General features: G+C 44.0%; 1 protein-coding gene across 1 annotated transcript in view; it reads left to right on the top strand.

Moving 5' to 3' along the window:
• The window catches only part of LOC120991958 (receptor-type tyrosine-protein phosphatase kappa-like), a 307,712-nt gene that overhangs the window by 248,057 nt on the left and 36,902 nt on the right, over positions 1 to 22,753 (top strand). The window contains exons 24-25 of the mRNA XM_040420706.1: positions 21,679 to 21,814; positions 22,532 to 22,681. Coding sequence (XP_040276640.1) covers positions 21,679 to 21,814; positions 22,532 to 22,681 — 286 coding nt within the window. The remainder of the gene's footprint in view (positions 1 to 21,678; positions 21,815 to 22,531; positions 22,682 to 22,753) is intronic.

Genomic DNA, 22,753 nt, shown 5'->3' with positions numbered 1-22,753 from the left:
ATATCAGCACTATGGCTGGCACTATTATATCAGCACTATGGCTGGCACTATTATATCAGCACTGTGTCTGGCACTATTATATCAGCACTATGGCTGGCACTATTATATCAGCACTATGGCTGGCACTATTATATCAGCACTATGGCTGGCACTATTATATCAGCACTATGGCTGGCACTATTATATCAGCACTATGGCTGGCACTATTATATCAGCACTGTGGCTGGCACTATTATATCAGCACTGTGGCTGGCACTATTATATCAGCACTATGGCTGGCACTATTATAGCAGCACTATGGCTGGCACTATTATATCAGCACTATGGCTGGCACTATTATATCAGCACTATGGCTGGCACTATTATATCAGCACTGTGGCTGGCACTATTATATCAGCACTTTGGCTGGCACTATTATAGCAGCACTATGGCTGGCACTATTAAAGCAGCACTGTGGCTGGCACTATTATATCAGCACTATGGCTGGCACTATTATATCAGCACTGTGGCTGGCACTATTATATCAGCACTATGGCTGGCACTATTATATCAGCACTATGGCTGGCACTATTATAGCAGCACTGTGGCTGGCACTATTATATCAGCACTATGGCTGGCACTATTATATCAGCACTGTGTCTGGCACTATTATATCAGCACTATGGCTGGCACTATTATAGCAGCACTATGGCTGGCACTATTATATCAGCACTATGGCTGGCACTATTATAGCAGCACTATGTCTGGCACTATTATAGCAGCACTGTGGCTAGCACTATTATACCAGCACTGTGGCTGGCACTATTAAAGCAGCACTATGGCTGGCACTATTATATCAGCACTGTGGCTGGCACTATTATATCAGCACTATGGCTGGCACTATTATATCAGCACTGTGGCTGGCACTATTATATCAGCACTATGGCTGGCACTATTATATCAGCACTATGGCTGGCACTATTATAGCAGCACTATGGCTCGCACTATTATATCAGCACTATGGCTCGCACTATTATATCAGCACTGTGGCTGGCACTATTATATCAGCACTATGGCTGGCACTATTATATCAGCACTATGGCTGGCACTATTATAGCAGCACTGTGTCTGGCACTATTAAAGCAGCACTGTGGCTGGCACTATTATATCAGCACTGTGGCTGGCACTATTATATCAGCACTGTGGCTGGCACTATTATATCAGCACTATGGCTGGCAATATTATATCAGCATTATGGCCGGAACTATTATATCAGCACTATGGCTGGCACTATTATATCAGCACTATGGCTGGCACTATTATATCAGCACTGTGGCTGGCACTATTATAGCAGCACTGTGGCTGGCACTATTATATCAGCACTATGGCTGGCACTATTATAGCAGCACTATGGCTGGCACTATTATATCAGCACTATGGCTGGCACTATTATATCAGCACTATGGCTGGCACTATTATAGCAGCACTATGGCTGGCAATATTATATCGCACTATGGCTCGCACTATTATATCAGCACTATGGCAGGAACTATTATATCAGCACTATGATTGACACTATAATATCAGCACTATGACTGGCACTATTATATCAGCACTATGGCTGACAATATTATATCACACTATGGCTGGCACTATTATACCAGCACTGTATCTGGCACAATTATATTACACTATGGCTGGCACTATTATATCAGCACTATGGCTGGCACTATTATATCAGCACTATGGCTGCCACTATTATACCAGCACTGTGGCTGGCACTATTATATCAGCACTGTGGCTGGCACTATTATATCATCATTGGGGCTGGCACTATTATATCAGCACTATGATTGACATTATTATATCAGCACTATGACTGGCACTATTATATCAGCACTATGGCAGGAACTATTATATCAGCACTATGATTGACACTATAATATCAGCACTATGACTGGCACTATTATATCAGCACTATGGCTGACAATATTATATCACACTATGGCTGGCACTATTATACCAGCACTGTATCTGGCACAATTATATTACACTATGGCTGGCACTATTATATCAGCACTATGGCAGGAACTATTATATCAGCACTATGATTGACACTATAATATCAGCACTATGACTGGCACTATTATGTCAGTACTATGTCTGGCACTATTATATCAGCACTATGTCTGGCACTATTATATCAGCACTATGGCTGGAACTATTATATCAGCACTATGATTGACACTATAATATCAGCACTATGACTGGCACTATTATATCAGCACTATGGCAGGAACTATTATATCAGCACTATGATTGACACTATAATATCAGCACTATGGCTGGCACTATTATGTCAGTACTATGGCTGGCACTATTATATCAGCACTATGTCTGGCACTATTATATCAGCACTGTGGCTGGCACTATTATATCAGCACTATGTCTGGCACTATTATATCAGCACTGTGGCTGGCACTATTATATAAGCACTATGGCTGCCACTATTATATCAGCACTGTGGCTGGCACTATTATATCAGCACTGTGGCTGGCACTATTATATCAGCACTGTGTCTGGCACTATTATATCAGCACTATGGCTGGAACTATTATATCAGCACTATGATTGACACTATAATATCAGCACTATGGCTGGCACTATTATAGCAGCACTGTGTCGAGCACTATTATATCAGCACCATGACTGGCACTATTATATCGCACTATGGCTGGAACTATTATATCAGCACTATGGCTGGCACTATTATAGCAGCACTGTGTCTGGCACTATTATATCAGCACAGTGGCTGGAAATATTATGTAGCACTATGGCTGGCACTATTATATCAGCATTGGGGCTGGCACTATTATATCGCACTATGGCTGGCACTATTATATCAGCACTGTGGCTGGCACTATTATAGCAGCACTGTGGCTGGCACTATTATATCAGTACTATGGCTGGCACTATTATATCAGCACCATGTCTGGCACTATTATATCAGCACTGTGGCTGGTACTATTATATCAGCACTATGGCTGCCACTATTATATCAGCACTGTGTCTGGCACTATTATATCAGCACTGTGGCTGGCACTATTATAGCAGCACTATGGCTGGCACTATTATATCAGCACTGTGTCTGGCACTATTATATCAGCACTGTGGCTGGCACTATTATAGCAGCACTGTGTCTGGCACTATTATATCAGCACAGTGGCTGGAAATATTATGTAGCACTATGGCTGGCACTATTATATCGCACTATGGCTCGCACTATTATATCACACTGGCTGGCACTATTATATCAGCACTATGTCTGGCACTATTATATCAGCACTGTGTCTGGCACTATTATACCAGCACTGTGGCTGGCACTATTATATCAGCACTGTGGCTGGCACTATTATATCAGCATTGGGGCTGGCACTATTATATCAGCACTATGATTGACACTATAATATCAGCACTATGACTGGCACTATTATATCAGCACTATGGCAGGAACTATTATATCAGCACTATGATTGACACTATAATATCAGCACTATGACTGGCACTATTAAAGCAGCACTATGGCTGACAATATTATATCACACTATGGCTGGCACTATTATACCAGCACTGTATCTGGCACAATTATATTACACTATGGCTGGCACTATTATATCAGCACTATGGCTGGCACTATTATATCAGCACTATGGCTGCCACTATTATATCAGCACTATGGCTGGCACTATTATACCAGCACTGTGGCTGGCACTATTATATCAGCACTGTGGCTGGCACTATTATATCAGCATTGGGGCTGGCACTATTATATCAGCACTATGATTGACATTATTATATCAGCACTATGGCTCGTACTATTATACCAGCACTGTATCTGGCACAATTATATTACACTATGGCTGGCACTATTATATCAGCACTATGGCAGGAACTATTATATCAGCACTATGATTGACACTATAATATCAGCACTATGACTGGCACTATTATATCAGCACTATGGCAGGAACTATTATATCAGCACTATGATTGACACTATAATATCAGCACTATGGCTGGCACTATTAAAGCAGCACCATGGCTGGCACTATTATATCAGCACTATGGCTGGCACTATTATGTCAGTACTATGGCTGGCACTATTATATCAGCACTATGTCTGGCACTATTATATCAGCACTGTGGCTGGCACTATTATATCAGCACTATGTCTGGCACTATTATATCAGCACTGTGGCTGGCACTATTATATAAGCACTATGGCTGCCACTATTATATCAGCACTATGGCTGGAACTATTATATCAGCACTATGGCTGGCACTATTATAGCAGCATTGTGTCTGGCACTATTATATCAACAGTATGGCTGGCACTATTATATCAGCACTATGATTGACACTATAATATCAGCACTATGGCTGGCACTATTATAGCAGCACTGTGTCGAGCACTATTATATCAGCACCATGACTGGCACTATTATATCGCACTATGGCTGGAACTATTATATCAGCACTATGATTGACACTATTATATCAGAGCTATGGCTGGAACTATTATATCAGCACTATGGCTGGCACTATTATAGCAGCACTGTGTCTGGCACTATTATATCAGCACAGTGGCTGGAAATATTATGTAGCACTATGGCTGGCACTATTATATCAGCATTGGGGCTGGCACTATTATATCGCACTATGGCTCGCACTATTATATCAGCACTATGGCTGCCACTATTATATCACACTATGGCTGGCACTATTATATCAGCACTATGTCTGGCACTATTATATCAGCACTGTGGCTGGCACTATTATAGCAGCACTGTGGCTGGCACTATTATATCAGTACTATGGCTGGCACTATTATATCAGCACCATGTCTGGCACTATTATATCAGCACTGTGGCTGGTACTATTATATCAGCACTATGGCTGCCACTATTATATCAGCACTGTGTCTGGCACTATTATATCAGCACTATGGCTGGCACTATTATATCAGCACTATGTCTGGCACTATTATATCAGCACTGTGGCTGGCACTATTATATCAGCACTGTGGCTGGCACTATTATATCAGCACTATGGCTGCCACTATTATATCAGCACTGTGGCTGGCACTATTATATCAGCACTGTGTCTGGCACTATTATATCAGCACTGTGGCTGCCACTATTACATCAGCACTATGGCTGGCAATATTATATCGCACTATGGCTCGCACTATTATATCAGCACTGTGGCTGGCACTATTATATCAGCACTATGGCTGGCACTATTATATTGCACTGTGGCTGGCACTATTATATCAGCACTGTGGCTGGCACTATTATAGCAGCACTATGGCTGGCACTATTATATTGCACTGTGGCTGGCACTATTATATCAGCACTGTGGCTGGCACTATTATATCAGCACTGTGGCTGGCACTATTATATCAGCATTGGGGCTGGCACTATTATATCAGCACTATGATTGACATTATTATATCAGCACTATGGCTCGTACTATTATACCAGCACTGTATCTGGCACAATTATATTACACTATGGCTGGCACTATTATATCAGCACTATGGCAGGAACTATTATATCAGCACTATGATTGACACTATAATATCAGCACTATGACTGGCACTATTATATCAGCACTATGGCAGGAACTATTATATCAGCACTATGATTGACACTATAATATCAGCACTATGGCTGGCACTATTAAAGCAGCACCATGGCTGGCACTATTATATCAGCACTATGGCTGGCACTATTATGTCAGTACTATGGCTGGCACTATTATATCAGCACTATGTCTGGCACTATTATATCAGCACTATGGCTGGCACTATTATATCAGCACTATGTCTGGCACTATTATATCAGCACTGTGGCTGGCACTATTATATAAGCACTATGGCTGCCACTATTATATCAGCACTGTGTCTGGCACTATTATATCAGCACTATGGCTGGAACTATTATATCAGCACTATGGCTGGCACTATTATAGCAGCATTGTGTCTGGCACTATTATATCAACAGTATGGCTGGCACTATTATATCAGCACTATGATTGACACTATAATATCAGCACTATGGCTGGCACTATTATAGCAGCACTGTGTCGAGCACTATTATATCAGCACCATGACTGGCACTATTATATCGCACTATGGCTGGAACTATTATATCAGCACTATGATTGACACTATTATATCAGAGCTATGGCTGGAACTATTATATCAGCACTATGGCTGGCACTATTATAGCAGCACTGTGTCTGGCACTATTATATCAGCACAGTGGCTGGAAATATTATGTAGCACTATGGCTGGCACTATTATATCAGCATTGGGGCTGGCACTATTATATCGCACTATGGCTCGCACTATTATATCAGCACTATGGCTGCCACTATTATATCACACTATGGCTGGCACTATTATATCAGCACTATGTCTGGCACTATTATATCAGCACTGTGGCTGGCACTATTATAGCAGCACTGTGGCTGGCACTATTATATCAGTACTATGGCTGGCACTATTATATCAGCACCATGTCTGGCACTATTATATCAGCACTGTGGCTGGTACTATTATATCAGCACTATGGCTGCCACTATTATATCAGCACTGTGTCTGGCACTATTATATCAGCACTATGGCTGGCACTATTATATCAGCACTATGTCTGGCACTATTATATCAGCACTGTGGCTGGCACTATTATATCAGCACTGTGGCTGGCACTATTATATCAGCACTATGGCTGCCACTATTATATCAGCACTGTGGCTGGCACTATTATATCAGCACTGTGTCTGGCACTATTATATCAGCACTGTGGCTGCCACTATTACATCAGCACTATGGCTGGCAATATTATATCGCACTATGGCTCGCACTATTATATCAGCACTGTGGCTGGCACTATTATATCAGCACTATGGCTGGCACTATTATATTGCACTGTGGCTGGCACTATTATATCAGCACTGTGGCTGGCACTATTATAGCAGCACTATGGCTGGCAATATTATATCGCACTGTGGCTCGCACTATTATATCAGCACTATGATTGACACTATTATATCAGCACTATGACTGGCACTATTATATCAGCACTATGATTGACACTATAATATCAGCACTATGGCTGGCACTATTAAAGCAGCACCATGGCTGGCACTATTATATCAGCACTATGGCTGGCACTATTATGTCAGTACTATGGCTGGCACTATTATATCAGCACTATGTCTGGCACTATTATATCAGCACTGTGGCTGGCACTATTATATCAGCACTATGTCTGGCACTATTATATCAGCACTGTGGCTGGCACTATTATATAAGCACTATGGCTGCCACTATTATATCAGCACTGTGTCTGGCACTATTATATCAGCACTATGGCTGGAACTATTATATCAGCACTATGGCTGGCACTATTATAGCAGCATTGTGTCTGGCACTATTATATCAACAGTATGGCTGGCACTATTATATCAGCACTATGATTGACACTATAATATCAGCACTATGGCTGGCACTATTATAGCAGCACTGTGTCGAGCACTATTATATCAGCACCATGACTGGCACTATTATATCGCACTATGGCTGGAACTATTATATCAGCACTATGATTGACACTATTATATCAGAGCTATGGCTGGAACTATTATATCAGCACTATGGCTGGCACTATTATAGCAGCACTGTGTCTGGCACTATTATATCAGCACAGTGGCTGGAAATATTATGTAGCACTATGGCTGGCACTATTATATCAGCATTGGGGCTGGCACTATTATATCGCACTATGGCTCGCACTATTATATCAGCACTATGGCTGCCACTATTATATCACACTATGGCTGGCACTATTATATCAGCACTATGTCTGGCACTATTATATCAGCACTGTGGCTGGCACTATTATAGCAGCACTGTGGCTGGCACTATTATATCAGTACTATGGCTGGCACTATTATATCAGCACCATGTCTGGCACTATTATATCAGCACTGTGGCTGGTACTATTATATCAGCACTATGGCTGCCACTATTATATCAGCACTGTGTCTGGCACTATTATATCAGCACTATGGCTGGCACTATTATATCAGCACTATGTCTGGCACTATTATATCAGCACTGTGGCTGGCACTATTATATCAGCACTGTGGCTGGCACTATTATATCAGCACTATGGCTGCCACTATTATATCAGCACTGTGGCTGGCACTATTATATCAGCACTGTGTCTGGCACTATTATATCAGCACTGTGGCTGCCACTATTACATCAGCACTATGGCTGGCAATATTATATCGCACTATGGCTCGCACTATTATATCAGCACTGTGGCTGGCACTATTATATCAGCACTATGGCTGGCACTATTATATTGCACTGTGGCTGGCACTATTATATCAGCACTGTGGCTGGCACTATTATAGCAGCACTATGGCTGGCACTATTATATTGCACTGTGGCTGGCACTATTATATCAGCACTGTGGCTGGCACTATTATATCAGCACTGTGGCTGGCACTATTATATCAGCATTGGGGCTGGCACTATTATATCAGCACTATGATTGACATTATTATATCAGCACTATGGCTCGTACTATTATACCAGCACTGTATCTGGCACAATTATATTACACTATGGCTGGCACTATTATATCAGCACTATGGCAGGAACTATTATATCAGCACTATGATTGACACTATAATATCAGCACTATGACTGGCACTATTATATCAGCACTATGGCAGGAACTATTATATCAGCACTATGATTGACACTATAATATCAGCACTATGGCTGGCACTATTAAAGCAGCACCATGGCTGGCACTATTATATCAGCACTATGGCTGGCACTATTATGTCAGTACTATGGCTGGCACTATTATATCAGCACTATGTCTGGCACTATTATATCAGCACTGTGGCTGGCACTATTATATCAGCACTATGTCTGGCACTATTATATCAGCACTGTGGCTGGCACTATTATATAAGCACTATGGCTGCCACTATTATATCAGCACTGTGTCTGGCACTATTATATCAGCACTATGGCTGGAACTATTATATCAGCACTATGGCTGGCACTATTATAGCAGCATTGTGTCTGGCACTATTATATCAACAGTATGGCTGGCACTATTATATCAGCACTATGATTGACACTATAATATCAGCACTATGGCTGGCACTATTATAGCAGCACTGTGTCGAGCACTATTATATCAGCACCATGACTGGCACTATTATATCGCACTATGGCTGGAACTATTATATCAGAGCTATGGCTGGAACTATTATATCAGCACTATGGCTGGCACTATTATAGCAGCACTGTGTCTGGCACTATTATATCAGCACAGTGGCTGGAAATATTATGTAGCACTATGGCTGGCACTATTATATCAGCATTGGGGCTGGCACTATTATATCGCACTATGGCTCGCACTATTATATCAGCACTATGGCTGCCACTATTATATCACACTATGGCTGGCACTATTATATCAGCACTATGTCTGGCACTATTATATCAGCACTGTGGCTGGCACTATTATAGCAGCACTGTGGCTGGCACTATTATATCAGTACTATGGCTGGCACTATTATATCAGCACCATGTCTGGCACTATTATATCAGCACTGTGGCTGGTACTATTATATCAGCACTATGGCTGCCACTATTATATCAGCACTGTGTCTGGCACTATTATATCAGCACTATGGCTGGCACTATTATATCAGCACTATGTCTGGCACTATTATATCAGCACTGTGGCTGGCACTATTATATCAGCACTGTGGCTGGCACTATTATATCAGCACTATGGCTGCCACTATTATATCAGCACTGTGGCTGGCACTATTATATCAGCACTATGGCTGCCACTATTACATCAGCACTATGGCTGGCAATATTATATCGCACTATGGCTCGCACTATTATATCAGCACTGTGGCTGGCACTATTATATCAGCACTATGGCTGGCACTATTATATTGCACTGTGGCTGGCACTATTATATCAGCACTGTGGCTGGCACTATTATAGCAGCACTATGGCTGGCAATATTATATCGCACTGTGGCTCGCACTATTATATCAGCACTATGATTGACAATATTATATCGCACTGTGGCTCGCACTATTATATCAGCACTATGATTGACAATATTATATCGCACTGTGGCTCGCACTATTATATCAGCACTATGATTGACAATATTATATCGCACTGTGGCTCGCACTATTATATCAGCACTATGGCTGCCACTATTATGTATTAAGGCCGATTAATTGGCCTGTATTTGTGGGAGGGGCGCCCTGCCCTATATCTAGGACGCACCTTTCTCCAGAGGGGACGGACGGAAGCAGTGTTCCTGTTACAGCCGGCGGCGTCAGCATCTCCTAGGCGACAGAGCGTCACTTCCGGTCGGCGCTTCCTCCTGCAGTCCGGCGTCCTTTTCCTCCTCGTGCGGCTGCCTCAGCGCAGTGTCGGCTCCTTAGTCCGGTCGGTGGGGTCGGTCTCTCTAAGGTATGAGAGGGACATCCCCACACCGGAACGGCAGTCCGGCAGCACGCCCCGCTCCCACGTGACTTGCACGCAGGTAGCAGGAGTCAGCGGGACTCCGTTCGTATATTTGCTGGGGCTACTCGCATTAGGCTCTATCTTTCTGCATTGGGGGAGGCTTGTAAGGGAGTAAGGACGGGGGGAGGGGGGGAATGTCAATGAGAAGGCTAGTCTTTGAGGGCGGAGTTTCAGTCTGCCTGATTAATCACAGCCTAGCTGTTTTTAACTTTTCTGTCAAGATGAATTTTGTATAATCACCATGACTGTTATATGGGGGGCACAGTCTGGCACGGGCCGCCGTGCTGTCAGTTAGGTAGGGGGTTAATGCCATACAGCGAGATGGTGATGAGTTGTTGGGGGTAGTACCCCCAGTAACAGGCGCCCCTAGACGTAGGCCAGCAGGGGCACGCCAGACCCTTCACATTGTATGGCATTCCATTGTTCTGTGTCAGATGGGCAGGTTTCTCATTTGCCCGTCTTCATACACTTGTCGCAATTTGCTTGCTACATAGATAGCTGTGTTTTATTTTTGGCATATGCCCGTCAGCCGTTCAGCCAACTCTGTGAGAACCCCGGCAATCTGACAACCGTGTCTCGTCACCCAGCTTCGGGCCACCTGAACGCAGGCGCAAGCATTGTTAAAAAAATAAATAAAACAAAAACACTTATTCTGCTTAATTCATGCGGACAGGTCTATGACAGGTCTATCTCCACGGTTGGTTCCTTGTGTTCTTCTCATATCAGCATTGTGTCCTGTTTCCGGTAAGGTCCTCCTTCTTTGTCTCCAATTTATCTTCCACTGTCACACGTCTCCTCTTTCTCCGTACCTGTCAGGTGGTCACCAGGGTCGGTTACCTTTGCATGACGGTTTCTGCAGTGGCGGTGTCTAGGCACGGGTGGTAGTCAAATTGTTGCTAAACAGTGGTAGTGACGGTCCGTCTTTTTGCTTGTTTTACAGTCACAGAGAGCATGTCAGCTAGGGTGCTGCCGGAAGACAAGGTGGTTAGGGTCCGCGCAGTCATTCACAGTTTCGTCACTGGTAGGGTCACCACCAAGGTGGAACTGCAGTCCTTGTTAGGCATGTAAATTTTGCGATGCGCGTCATTCCTCAGGGTAGGTTTTCATAGCCAGATTGTTACCACTCCCACTGTCATAGCTATCATCCAGCCGTGTCTCAGTTATTCCCACTGTCATAGCTATCATCCAGCCATGTCTCAGTTATTCCCACTGTCATAGCTATCATCCAGCCATGTCTCAGTTATTCCCACTGTCATAGCTATCATCCAGCCATGTCTCAGTTATTCCCACTGTCATAGCTATCATCCAGCCCTGTCTCAGTTATTCCCACTGTCATAGCTATCATCCAGCCATGTCTCAGTTATTCCCCCTGTCATAGCTATCATCCAGCCATGTCTCAGTTATTCCCCCTGTCATAGCTATCATCCAGCCGTGTCTCAGTTATTCCCACTGTCATAGCTATCATCCAGCCATGTCTCAGTTATTCCCCCTGTCATAGCTATCATCCAGCCGTGTCTCAGTTATTCCCACTGTCATAGCTATCATCCAGCCGTGTCTCAGTTATTCCCACTGTCATAGCTATCATCCAGCCTTGTCTCAGTCATTCTCTGTCAGGATAGTCCAGTGTTCCTGGACAGTCAAGCGGATTTGAGCATGTGGGACCACTTCTTGAGTCATGGGAATGGCGTGTCCATGTTTGTCCCGGCGGTCTCCCACAACTCCCCCGTCATATTCTCCAACAGCGGGGTCAGCACTGGTTTCGCTGCTATTTTTGGCCCCCATTGGCTGAATGGGGCGTGGCCGGAGGAGTTTTGCGAGGCCACGGGAATTTCCAGTCAACGGAGGCTAGGGACCTGTATCCCGTGGTGGCAGCCTCGCATGTTTAGGGTAACCATTGGACAGGCCGTACTGTGGTCTAAATGACCAAGACCTCCCAGTCAGGTCCCCCTACCCAGGTCAAATTCTTCCCCCACGTCTCACAAATGGGGTCTTGTCCACGTCCTGCAGGGTTTGTCAAGGGCACTGGCCGGTCGCGGCACTAACACCCCACTGTTACCCTTCGGGACAGCAGCGTTGTCCACCTCCCAATTCATAGCGCATGCGCGTATACTGGCGGTCAATCTAGGTTTTGACCCCCTCACGGTGTCAGGGCATTCGTTCAGGATTGGGGCAGCCTCGGCCGCTTCAGGAATCAGGTGCCAGCACACATTATCTGTAAGTTGGGCCGGTGGCGCTCGTCTTGTTACAGCCGTTATGTTCCGAACCCCGTTAGCGAGATTTCTTGTGCCTTTCAGAATTTGGCGTTGTGATACGTCAATGAACACGCTTTGTATTTTCATGCTGGGTTTTTGGCCTCTTTCAGGTGTACTCTCGACGGAAGCGGTTATGGCACAACTCAAGCCGCTAGTTCTGTTGGGGCGTACATTAGGGGGTAGGTTCTTTCACACATAGCCCCGACCACAAATCAGCACTATGGCTGGCACTATTATAGCAGCACTGTGGCTGGCACTATTATATCAGCACTATGGCTGGCACTATTATATCAGCACTATGGCTGGCACTATTATATCAGCACTATGGCTGGCACTATTATAGCAGCACTATGGCTGGCACTATTATATCAGCACTATGGCTGGCACTATTATATCAGCACTATGGCTGGCACTATTATAGCAGCACTGTGGCTGGCACTATTATATCAGCACTATGGCTGGCACTATTATATCAGCACTATGATTGACACTATTATAGCAGCACTGTGGCTGGCACTATTATATCAGCACTATGGCTGGCACTATTATATCAGCACTATGGCTGGAACTATTATATCAGCACTATGGCTGGAACTATTATATCAGCACTGTGGCTGGCACTATTATAGCAGCACTGTGTCTGGCACTATTATATCAGCACTATGATTGACACTATTATAGCAGCACTGTGGCTGGCACTATTATATCAGCACTGTGGCTGGCACTATTATATCAGCACTATGGCTGGCACTATTATATCAGCACTATGGCTGGCACTATTATATCAGCACTATGGCTGGAACTATTATATCAGCACTGTGGCTGGCACTATTATAGCAGCACTGTGTCTGGCACTATTATATCAGCACTGTGGCTGGCACTATTATATCAGCACTGTGGCTGGCACTATTATATCAGCACTATGGCTGGCACTATTATATCAGCACTGTGGCTGGCACTATTATATCAGCAGTATGGCTGGCACTATTATATCAGCACTGTGGCTGGCACTATTATATCAGCAGTATGGCTGGCACTATTATATCAGCACTATGGCTGGCACTATTATATCAGCACTGTGGCTGGCACTATTATATCAGCACTATGGCCAGCACTATTATATCAGCACTATGGCTGGCACAATAATATCAGCACTATGGCTGGCACTATTATATCAGCACTATGATTGAGACTATTATATCAGCACTATGATTGAGACTATTATATCAGCACTGTGGCTGGCACTATTATAGCAGCACTATGATTGGCACTATTTTATATAATCTATATGGTCGATATTATTATATTAGCACTATAATTTGTATTATTATATGAACACTATAGTTGACACTATTCTATAAACACTATGGCTTACTGTATTATATAAGCAGTGTGGCTGACATTATATAAGCACTGGTTGGCACAATTATATTATTATATTAGCATTGTGGCTGGCTTGATTCTATGGGCACTATGCCTGGCAGTATAACATGGGCACCACGCACCCTATAAGGGCACTATGGCTGTTAGATTTATGTGGGTATTATTACTGATGCTATTATATCGACATTATGGCTGACATTATGATAAGGTCTCTATGGCTGATGCTACTGTTTGACGTCTATATAATAATATTATTTAGGCCTGGTATGATAATGTTGAACCCTATGGCTGGCACCATGGCACTGTTATATGATCGCTATAGCTGTCCACATGGCACTGTTATATGAGCACTGTGGTTGGCACCTTGGCACTGTTATATGAACACTATAGCTGTCCACATGGCACTGTTATATGAGCACTGTGGTTGGCACCATGGCACTGTTATATGAACACTATAACTGGCACCATAGCTCTGTTATATGAAGACTATAGCTGGCACCATGGCACTGTTATATCATCACTATTGCTGGCACCATGGCACTGTTATATGATCACTAAGGCTGTCCCCATGGCACTGTTATATGATCACTATAGCTGGCACCATGGCACTGTTATATGAACACTATAGCTGGCACCATGGCACTGTTATATGAACATTAATGGCTGTCACCATGGCACTGTTATGTGATCACTATGGCTGTCCCCATGGCATTGTTATATGAACACTATGGCTGGCACCATGGCACTGTTATATGATCACTATGGCTGGCACCATGGCACTGTTATATGATCACTAAGGCTGTCCCCATGGCACTGTTATATGATCACTAAGGCTGTCCCCATGGCACTGTTATATGATCACTATAGCTGGCACCATGGCACTGTTATATGAACACTATAGCTGGCACCATAGCTCTGTTATATGAACATTAATGGCTGTCACCATGGCACTGTTATGTGATCACTATGGCTGTCCCCATGGCATTGTTATATGAACACTATGGCTGGCACCATGGCACTGTTATATGATCACTATGGCTGGCACCATGGCACTGTTATATGATCACTATGGCTGGCACCATGGCACTGTTATGTGATCACTATGGCTGGCACCATGGCATTGTTATATGAACACTATAGTTGGCACCATGGCACTGTTATATGATCACTATGGGTGGCACCATAGCACTGTTATATGATCACTATGGCTGGCACCATGGCACTGTTATATGATCACTATGGCTGGCACCATGGCACTGTTATATGATCACTATGGCTGGCACCATGGCACTGTTATGTGATCACTATGGCTGGCACCATGGCACTGTTATATGATCACTATGGCTGGCACCATGGCACTGTTATATGATCACTATGGCTGGCACCATGGCACTGTTATATAATCACTATGGCTGTCACCATGGCACTGTTATATGAACACTATAGTTGGCACCATGGCACTGTTATATGATCACTATGGGTGGCACCATGGCACTGTTATATGAACACTATAGTTGGCACCATGGCACTGTTATATGATCACTATGGGTGGCACCATGGCACTGTTATATGAACACTATGGCTGTCACCGTGGCACTGTTATATGATCACAATGGCTGTCACCCTGGCACTGTTATATGAACACTATAGCTGGCACCATGGCACTGTTATATGAACACTATAGTTGGCACCATGGCACTGTTATATGATCACTATGGCTGTCACCATGGCACTGTTATATGAACACTATGGCTGTCACCATGGCACTGTTATATGAACACTATAGCTGGCACCATGGCACTGTTATTTGAACCGTATGGCTTTCACCATGGAACTGTTATAGGATCACTATCACCATGGCATTGTTATATGATCACTATGGCTGGCACCATGGTACTGTTATAGGATCACTATCACCATGGCATTGTTATATGATCACTATGGCTGGCACCATGGCACTGTTATATGAACACTATGGCTGGCACCATGGCACTGTTATATGAACACTATGGAGGCACCATGGCACTGTTATAGGATCACTATGGCTGTCACCATGGCACTGTTATATGAACACTATGGAGGCACCATGGCACTGTTATATGAACACTATGGAGGCACCATGGCACTGTTATATGAACACAATGGCTGTTACCATGGAATTGTTATATGAACACTATAGTTGGCACCATGGCACTGTTATATGATCACTATAGCTGGCACCATGGCATTGTTATATGATCACTATGGCTGTCCCCATGGCACTGTTATATGAACACTATAGCTGGCACCATGGCACTGTTATATGAACACTATGGCTGTCACCATGGCACTGTTATATGATCACTATGGCTGTCACCATGGCACTGTTATATGATCACTATAGCTGGCACCATGGCATTGTTATATGAACACTATAGCTGGCACCATGGCACTGTTATATGATCACTATAGCTGGCACCATGGCACTGTTATATGAACACTATGGAGGCACCATGGCACTGTTATATGATCACTATAGCTGGCACCATGGCACTGTTATATGATCACTATGGCTGTCCCCATGGCACTGTTATATGAACACTATAGCTGGCACCATGGCACTGTTATATGATCACTATCGCTGTCACCATGGCACTGTTATATGATCACTATAGCTGGCACCATGGCACTGTTATATGAACACTATGGAGGCACCATGGCACTGTTATATGATCACTATGGCTGTCACCATGGCACTGTTATATAAACACTATGGCTGTCACCATGGCACTGTTATATGAACACTATGGAGGCACCATGGCACTGTTATATGAACACTATGGAGGCACCATGGCACTGTTATATGAACACTATGGCTGTCACCATGGCACTGTTATATGAACACTATGGAGGCACCATGGCACTGTTATATGAACACTATGGAGGCACCATGGCACTGTTATATGATCACTATGGCTTGCACCATGGCACTGTTATATGAACACTATAGCTGGCACCATGGCACTGTTATAGGATCACTATGGCTGTCACCATGGCACTGTTATATGAACACTATGGCTGTCACCATGGCACTGTTATATGATCACTATAACTGGCACCATGGCATTGTTATATGATCACTATAACTGGCACCATGGCACTGTTATATGAACACTATAGCTGGCACCATGGCACTGTTATATGAACACTATGGTTGTCACCATGGCACTGTTATATGAACACATATGGCTGTCACCATAGCTCTGTTATATGATCACTATAACTGGCACCCTGGCACTGTTATATGATCACTATAACTGGCACCCTGGCACTGTTATATGAACACTATAGCTGGCACCATGGCACTGTTATATGAACACTATGGTTGTCACCATGGCACTGTTATATGATCACTATAGCTGTCACCATGGCACTGTTATATGATCACTATAACTGGCACCATGGCATTGTTATATGATCACTATAACTGGCACCATGGCACTGTTATATGAACACTATAGCTGGCACCATGGCACTGTTATATGAACACTATGGTTGTCACCATGGCACTGTTATATGAACACTTATGGCTGTCACCATGGCACTGTTATATGAACACTATGGAGGCAACATGGCACTGTTATATGATCACTATGGCTTGCACCATAGCTCTGTTATATGAACACTATAGCTTGCACCATGGCACTGTTATATGAACATTAATGGCTGTCACCATGGCACTGTTATAGGATCACTATGGCTGTCACCATGGCACTGTTATAGGATCACTATGGCTGGCACCATGGCACTGTTATATGAACACTATAGCTTGCACCATGGCACTGTTATATGAACATTAATGGCTGTCACCATGGCACTGTTATAGGATCACTATGGCTGTCACCATGGCACTGTTATATGATCACTATAACTGGCACCATGGCATTGTTATATGATCACTATAACTGGCACCATGGCACTGTTATGTGAACACTATGGCTGGCACCATGGCACTGTTATATGATCACTATGGCTGGCACCATAGCTCTGTTATGTGAACACTATGGCTGTCACCATGGCACTGTTATATGAACACTATAGCTGGCACCATGGCACTTTTATATGAACACTATGGAGGCACCATGGCACTGTTATAGGATCACTATGGCTGGCACCATGGCACTGTTATATGAACACTATGGAGGCACCATGGCACTGTTATATGATCACTATAACTGGCACCATGGCATTGTTATGTGAACACTATGGCTGGCACCATGGCACTGTTATATGATCACTATAACTGGCACCATGGCATTGTTATATGATCACTATAACTGGCACCATGGCACTGTTATATGAACACTATAGCTGGCACCATGGCACTGTTATATGAACACTATGGCTGGCACCATGGCACTGTTATATGAACACATATGGCTGTCACCATAGCTCTGTTATATGATCACTATAACTGGCACCCTGGCACTGTTATAGGATCACTATGGCTGTCACCATGGCACTGTTATATGAACACTATGGAGGCACCATGGCACTGTTATATGAACACTATGGAGGCACCATGGCATTGTTATATGATCACTATGGCTGGCACCATGGCACTGTTATATGAACACAATGGCTGTTACCATGGAATTGTTATATGAACACTATAGTTGGCACCATGGCACTGTTACACTATGGCTGTCACCATGGCACTGTTATATGATCACTATAGCTGGCACCATGGCATTGTTATATGATCACTATGGCTGTCCCCATGGCACTGTTATATGATCACTATAGCTGGCACCCTGGCACTGTTATATGATCACTATAACTGGCACCCTGGCACTGTTATATGATCACTATAGCTGTCCCCATGGCACTGTTATATGAACACTATAGCTGGCACCATGGCACTGTTATATGATCACTATGGCTGTCACCATGGCATTGTTATATGAACACTATAGCTGGCACCATGGCACTGTTATATGATCACTATAGCTGGCACCATGGCACTGTTATATGAACACTATGGAGGCACCATGGCACTGTTATATGATCACTATAGCTGTCCCCATGGCACTGTTATATGAACACTATAGCTGGCACCATGGCACTATTATATGATCACTATCGCTGTCACCATGGCACTGTTATATGATCACTATAGCTGGCACCATGGCACTGTTATATGAACACTATGGAGGCACCATGGCACTGTTATATGATCACTATGGCTGTCACCATGGCACTGTTATATGAACACTATGGCTGTCACCATGGCACTGTTATATGAACACTATGGAGGCACCATGGCACTGTTATATGAACACTATGGAGGCACCATGGCACTGTTATATGATCACTATGGCTTGCACCATGGCACTGTTATATGATCACTATAACTGGCACCCTGGCACTGTTATATGAACACTATAGCTGGCACCATGGCACTGTTATATGAACACTATGGTTGTCACCATGGCACTGTTATATGATCACTATAGCTGTCACCATGGCACTGTTATATGATCACTATAACTGGCACCATGGCATTGTTATATGATCACTATAACTGGCACCATGGCACTGTTATATGAACACTATAGCTGGCACCATGGCACTGTTATATGAACACTATGGTTGTCACCATGGCACTGTTATATGAACACTTATGGCTGTCACCATGGCACTGTTATATGAACACTTATGGCTGTCACCATAGCTCTGTTATATGAACACTATGGAGGCAACATGGCACTGTTATATGATCACTATGGCTTGCACCATGGCACTGTTATATGAACACTATAGCTTGCACCATGGCACTGTTATATGAACATTAATGGCTGTCACCATGGCACTGTTATAGGATCACTATGGCTGTCACCATGGCACTGTTATAGGATCACTATGGCTGGCACCATGGCACTGTTATATGAACATTAATGGCTGTCACCATGGCACTGTTATAGGATCACTATGGCTGTCACCATGGCACTGTTATATGATCACTATAACTGGCACCATGGCATTGTTATATGATCACTATAACTGGCACCATGGCACTGTTATGTGAACACTATGGCTGGCACCATGGCACTGTTATATGATCACTATGGCTGGCACCATAGCTCTGTTATGTGAACACTATGGCTGTCACCATGGCACTGTTATATGAACACTATAGCTGGCACCATGGCACTTTTATATGAACACTATGGAGGCACCATGGCACTGTTATAGGATCACTATGGCTGGCACCATGGCACTGTTATATGAACACTATGGAGGCACCATGGCACTGTTATATGATCACTATAACTGGCACCATGGCATTGTTATATGATCACTATAACTGGCACCATGGCATTGTTATATGATCACTATAACTGGCACCATGGCACTGTTATATGAACACTATAGCTGGCACCATGGCACTGTTATATGAACACATATGGCTGTCACCATGGCACTGTTATATGAACACTATAGCTGGCACCATGGCACTTTTATAGGATCACTATGGCTGGCACCATGGCACTGTTATATGAACACTATAGCTGGCACCATGGCACTGTTATATGAACACTATGGAGGCACCATGGCACTGTTATATGAACACTATAGCTGGCACCATGGCACTGTTATATGATCACTATAACTGGCACCATGGCACTGTTATATGAACACATATGGCTGTCACCATAGCTCTGTTATATGATCACTATAACTGGCACCCTGGCACTGTTATATGATCACTATAACTGGCACCATGGCACTGTTATATGATCACTATGGCTGGCACAATGGCACTGTTATAGGATCACTATGGCTGGCACAATGGCTTTGTTATATGAACACTATAGCTGGCACCATGGCACTGTTATGTGAACACTATGACTGGCACCATGGCACTGTTATATGATCACTATGGCTGGCACAATGGCACTGTTATAGGATCACTATGGCTGGCACAATGGCAGTGTTATATGATCACTATTGCTGGCACCATAGCTCTGTTATGTGAACACTATGGCTGGCACCATGGCACTGTTATATGATCACTATGGCTGGCACCATGGCAGTGTTGGCCTCTATTATGGCTAATGCTCGGTCTCTGTTTGGCAGTATTATTTATGCCCGGTATGGCACTGCTGTTTTGCAGTAGTATGATAGTATATTGACCATATCTTGGTGTCATGATGTGACTGTAGATAAACATGGCTGCTTTCTGGGTTGCGGTTAAATCTACATTGTGTATGTGAGTCGTCGCCTCGTTTCCAGCCTGGGACCACCAGAATGAGGGATTCACCCCACTTGATGAGTAAATCTGGTTCTGCTCATGATGTCTGCTTGGCGCCCCTCTCCCTCCTCCGGACCACCATTACTAGCAGTACTCCTTTATTCTGTTCGCAGCGCTGGGATTGGAAGAACCGGGACGTTGATAGCTTTGGATATCCTCCTGAAGATGGCGAGAGATGTGAAGAAGGTGAATGTGTTCAGCTGCGTCCAGCGGCTACGAAAGAGCAGAGTGAACATGGTGCAGAACAAGGTGCGGTCAGAGTGGACTGTGGTGTGGTGTACGTCTGCCCTGTGTGTGCCCCTTCTCTGAGGGCTGTGACTGTCTAACATCCATCAACTCCTCCCTGCAGAAGTCATGGAAATATTGTGCTTGCTCTGGGGTTACCATGACAACGACAAGCACTTCCTCCTTTGTGCATTGACTTCCTGCTAATGGAGTCTTTTAAGGGTAGAACAAGGACTTGCTGGGGCGGGATCTCAATGCAGCCGTGTCTATGGGATTCTGCCAAAGTCACATGACAGGAAATTCTTGCAATAAATTGACATAAATTGACATGGCTACCCCAGAGCAAGCACAACATTCCCATTACTGCAGAAGGCTGGAGGCCAGGAGAAGGTGAATATTAGTGATATTATTGACAAAGTATAATCTACGGATCTCCAGGTCCCCCAAGATGGGGAGGACGAAAAATATACGGTATGTACAGATGGTTCAGGTAGATGGGGCTGACATCAGATTATCTCGGGCTATGGGCCAACTGATCATGAAGACCATGATGCTTTGCAGTAGACTCAAAAAGGGAGGAGAACAAATAGTTGAGTCCTCCAGAGACTTTGGATTGTGATATGTGAGATTGTGAGATCACAAGCCGGTTATAGCTTCCAGAGGGTCCTGGGTGGGGACATTTTGTCATCACAAGAGGACCCCGGCCCTGATGACATCACTGTTGTTATGTTATTATCACAGGAACAATACGCCTTCCTATACGACATCCTCCTGGAGGTGCTGCTGTGCGGCATGACCAGCGTACCTGTGCCGGAAATCAAGAGACACCTTAGTCACATGACCAGACAGGACCCCTGCACTGATATGGACGGGTACGACAGGGAATTCCAGGTAACAATGCTCTCAGACATTACTGCCCCCTATGGGATTGTGTATGGTATAGGTACTGCGATGAGTGATGGT

Source organism: Bufo bufo, chromosome 2 (assembly GCF_905171765.1).
Source record: "Bufo bufo chromosome 2, aBufBuf1.1, whole genome shotgun sequence".
NCBI lineage: Eukaryota > Metazoa > Chordata > Amphibia > Anura > Bufonidae > Bufo > Bufo bufo.
Note: the sequence above shows the minus strand (reverse complement) of the source record. Positions and strands in the feature narration are given on the sequence as shown.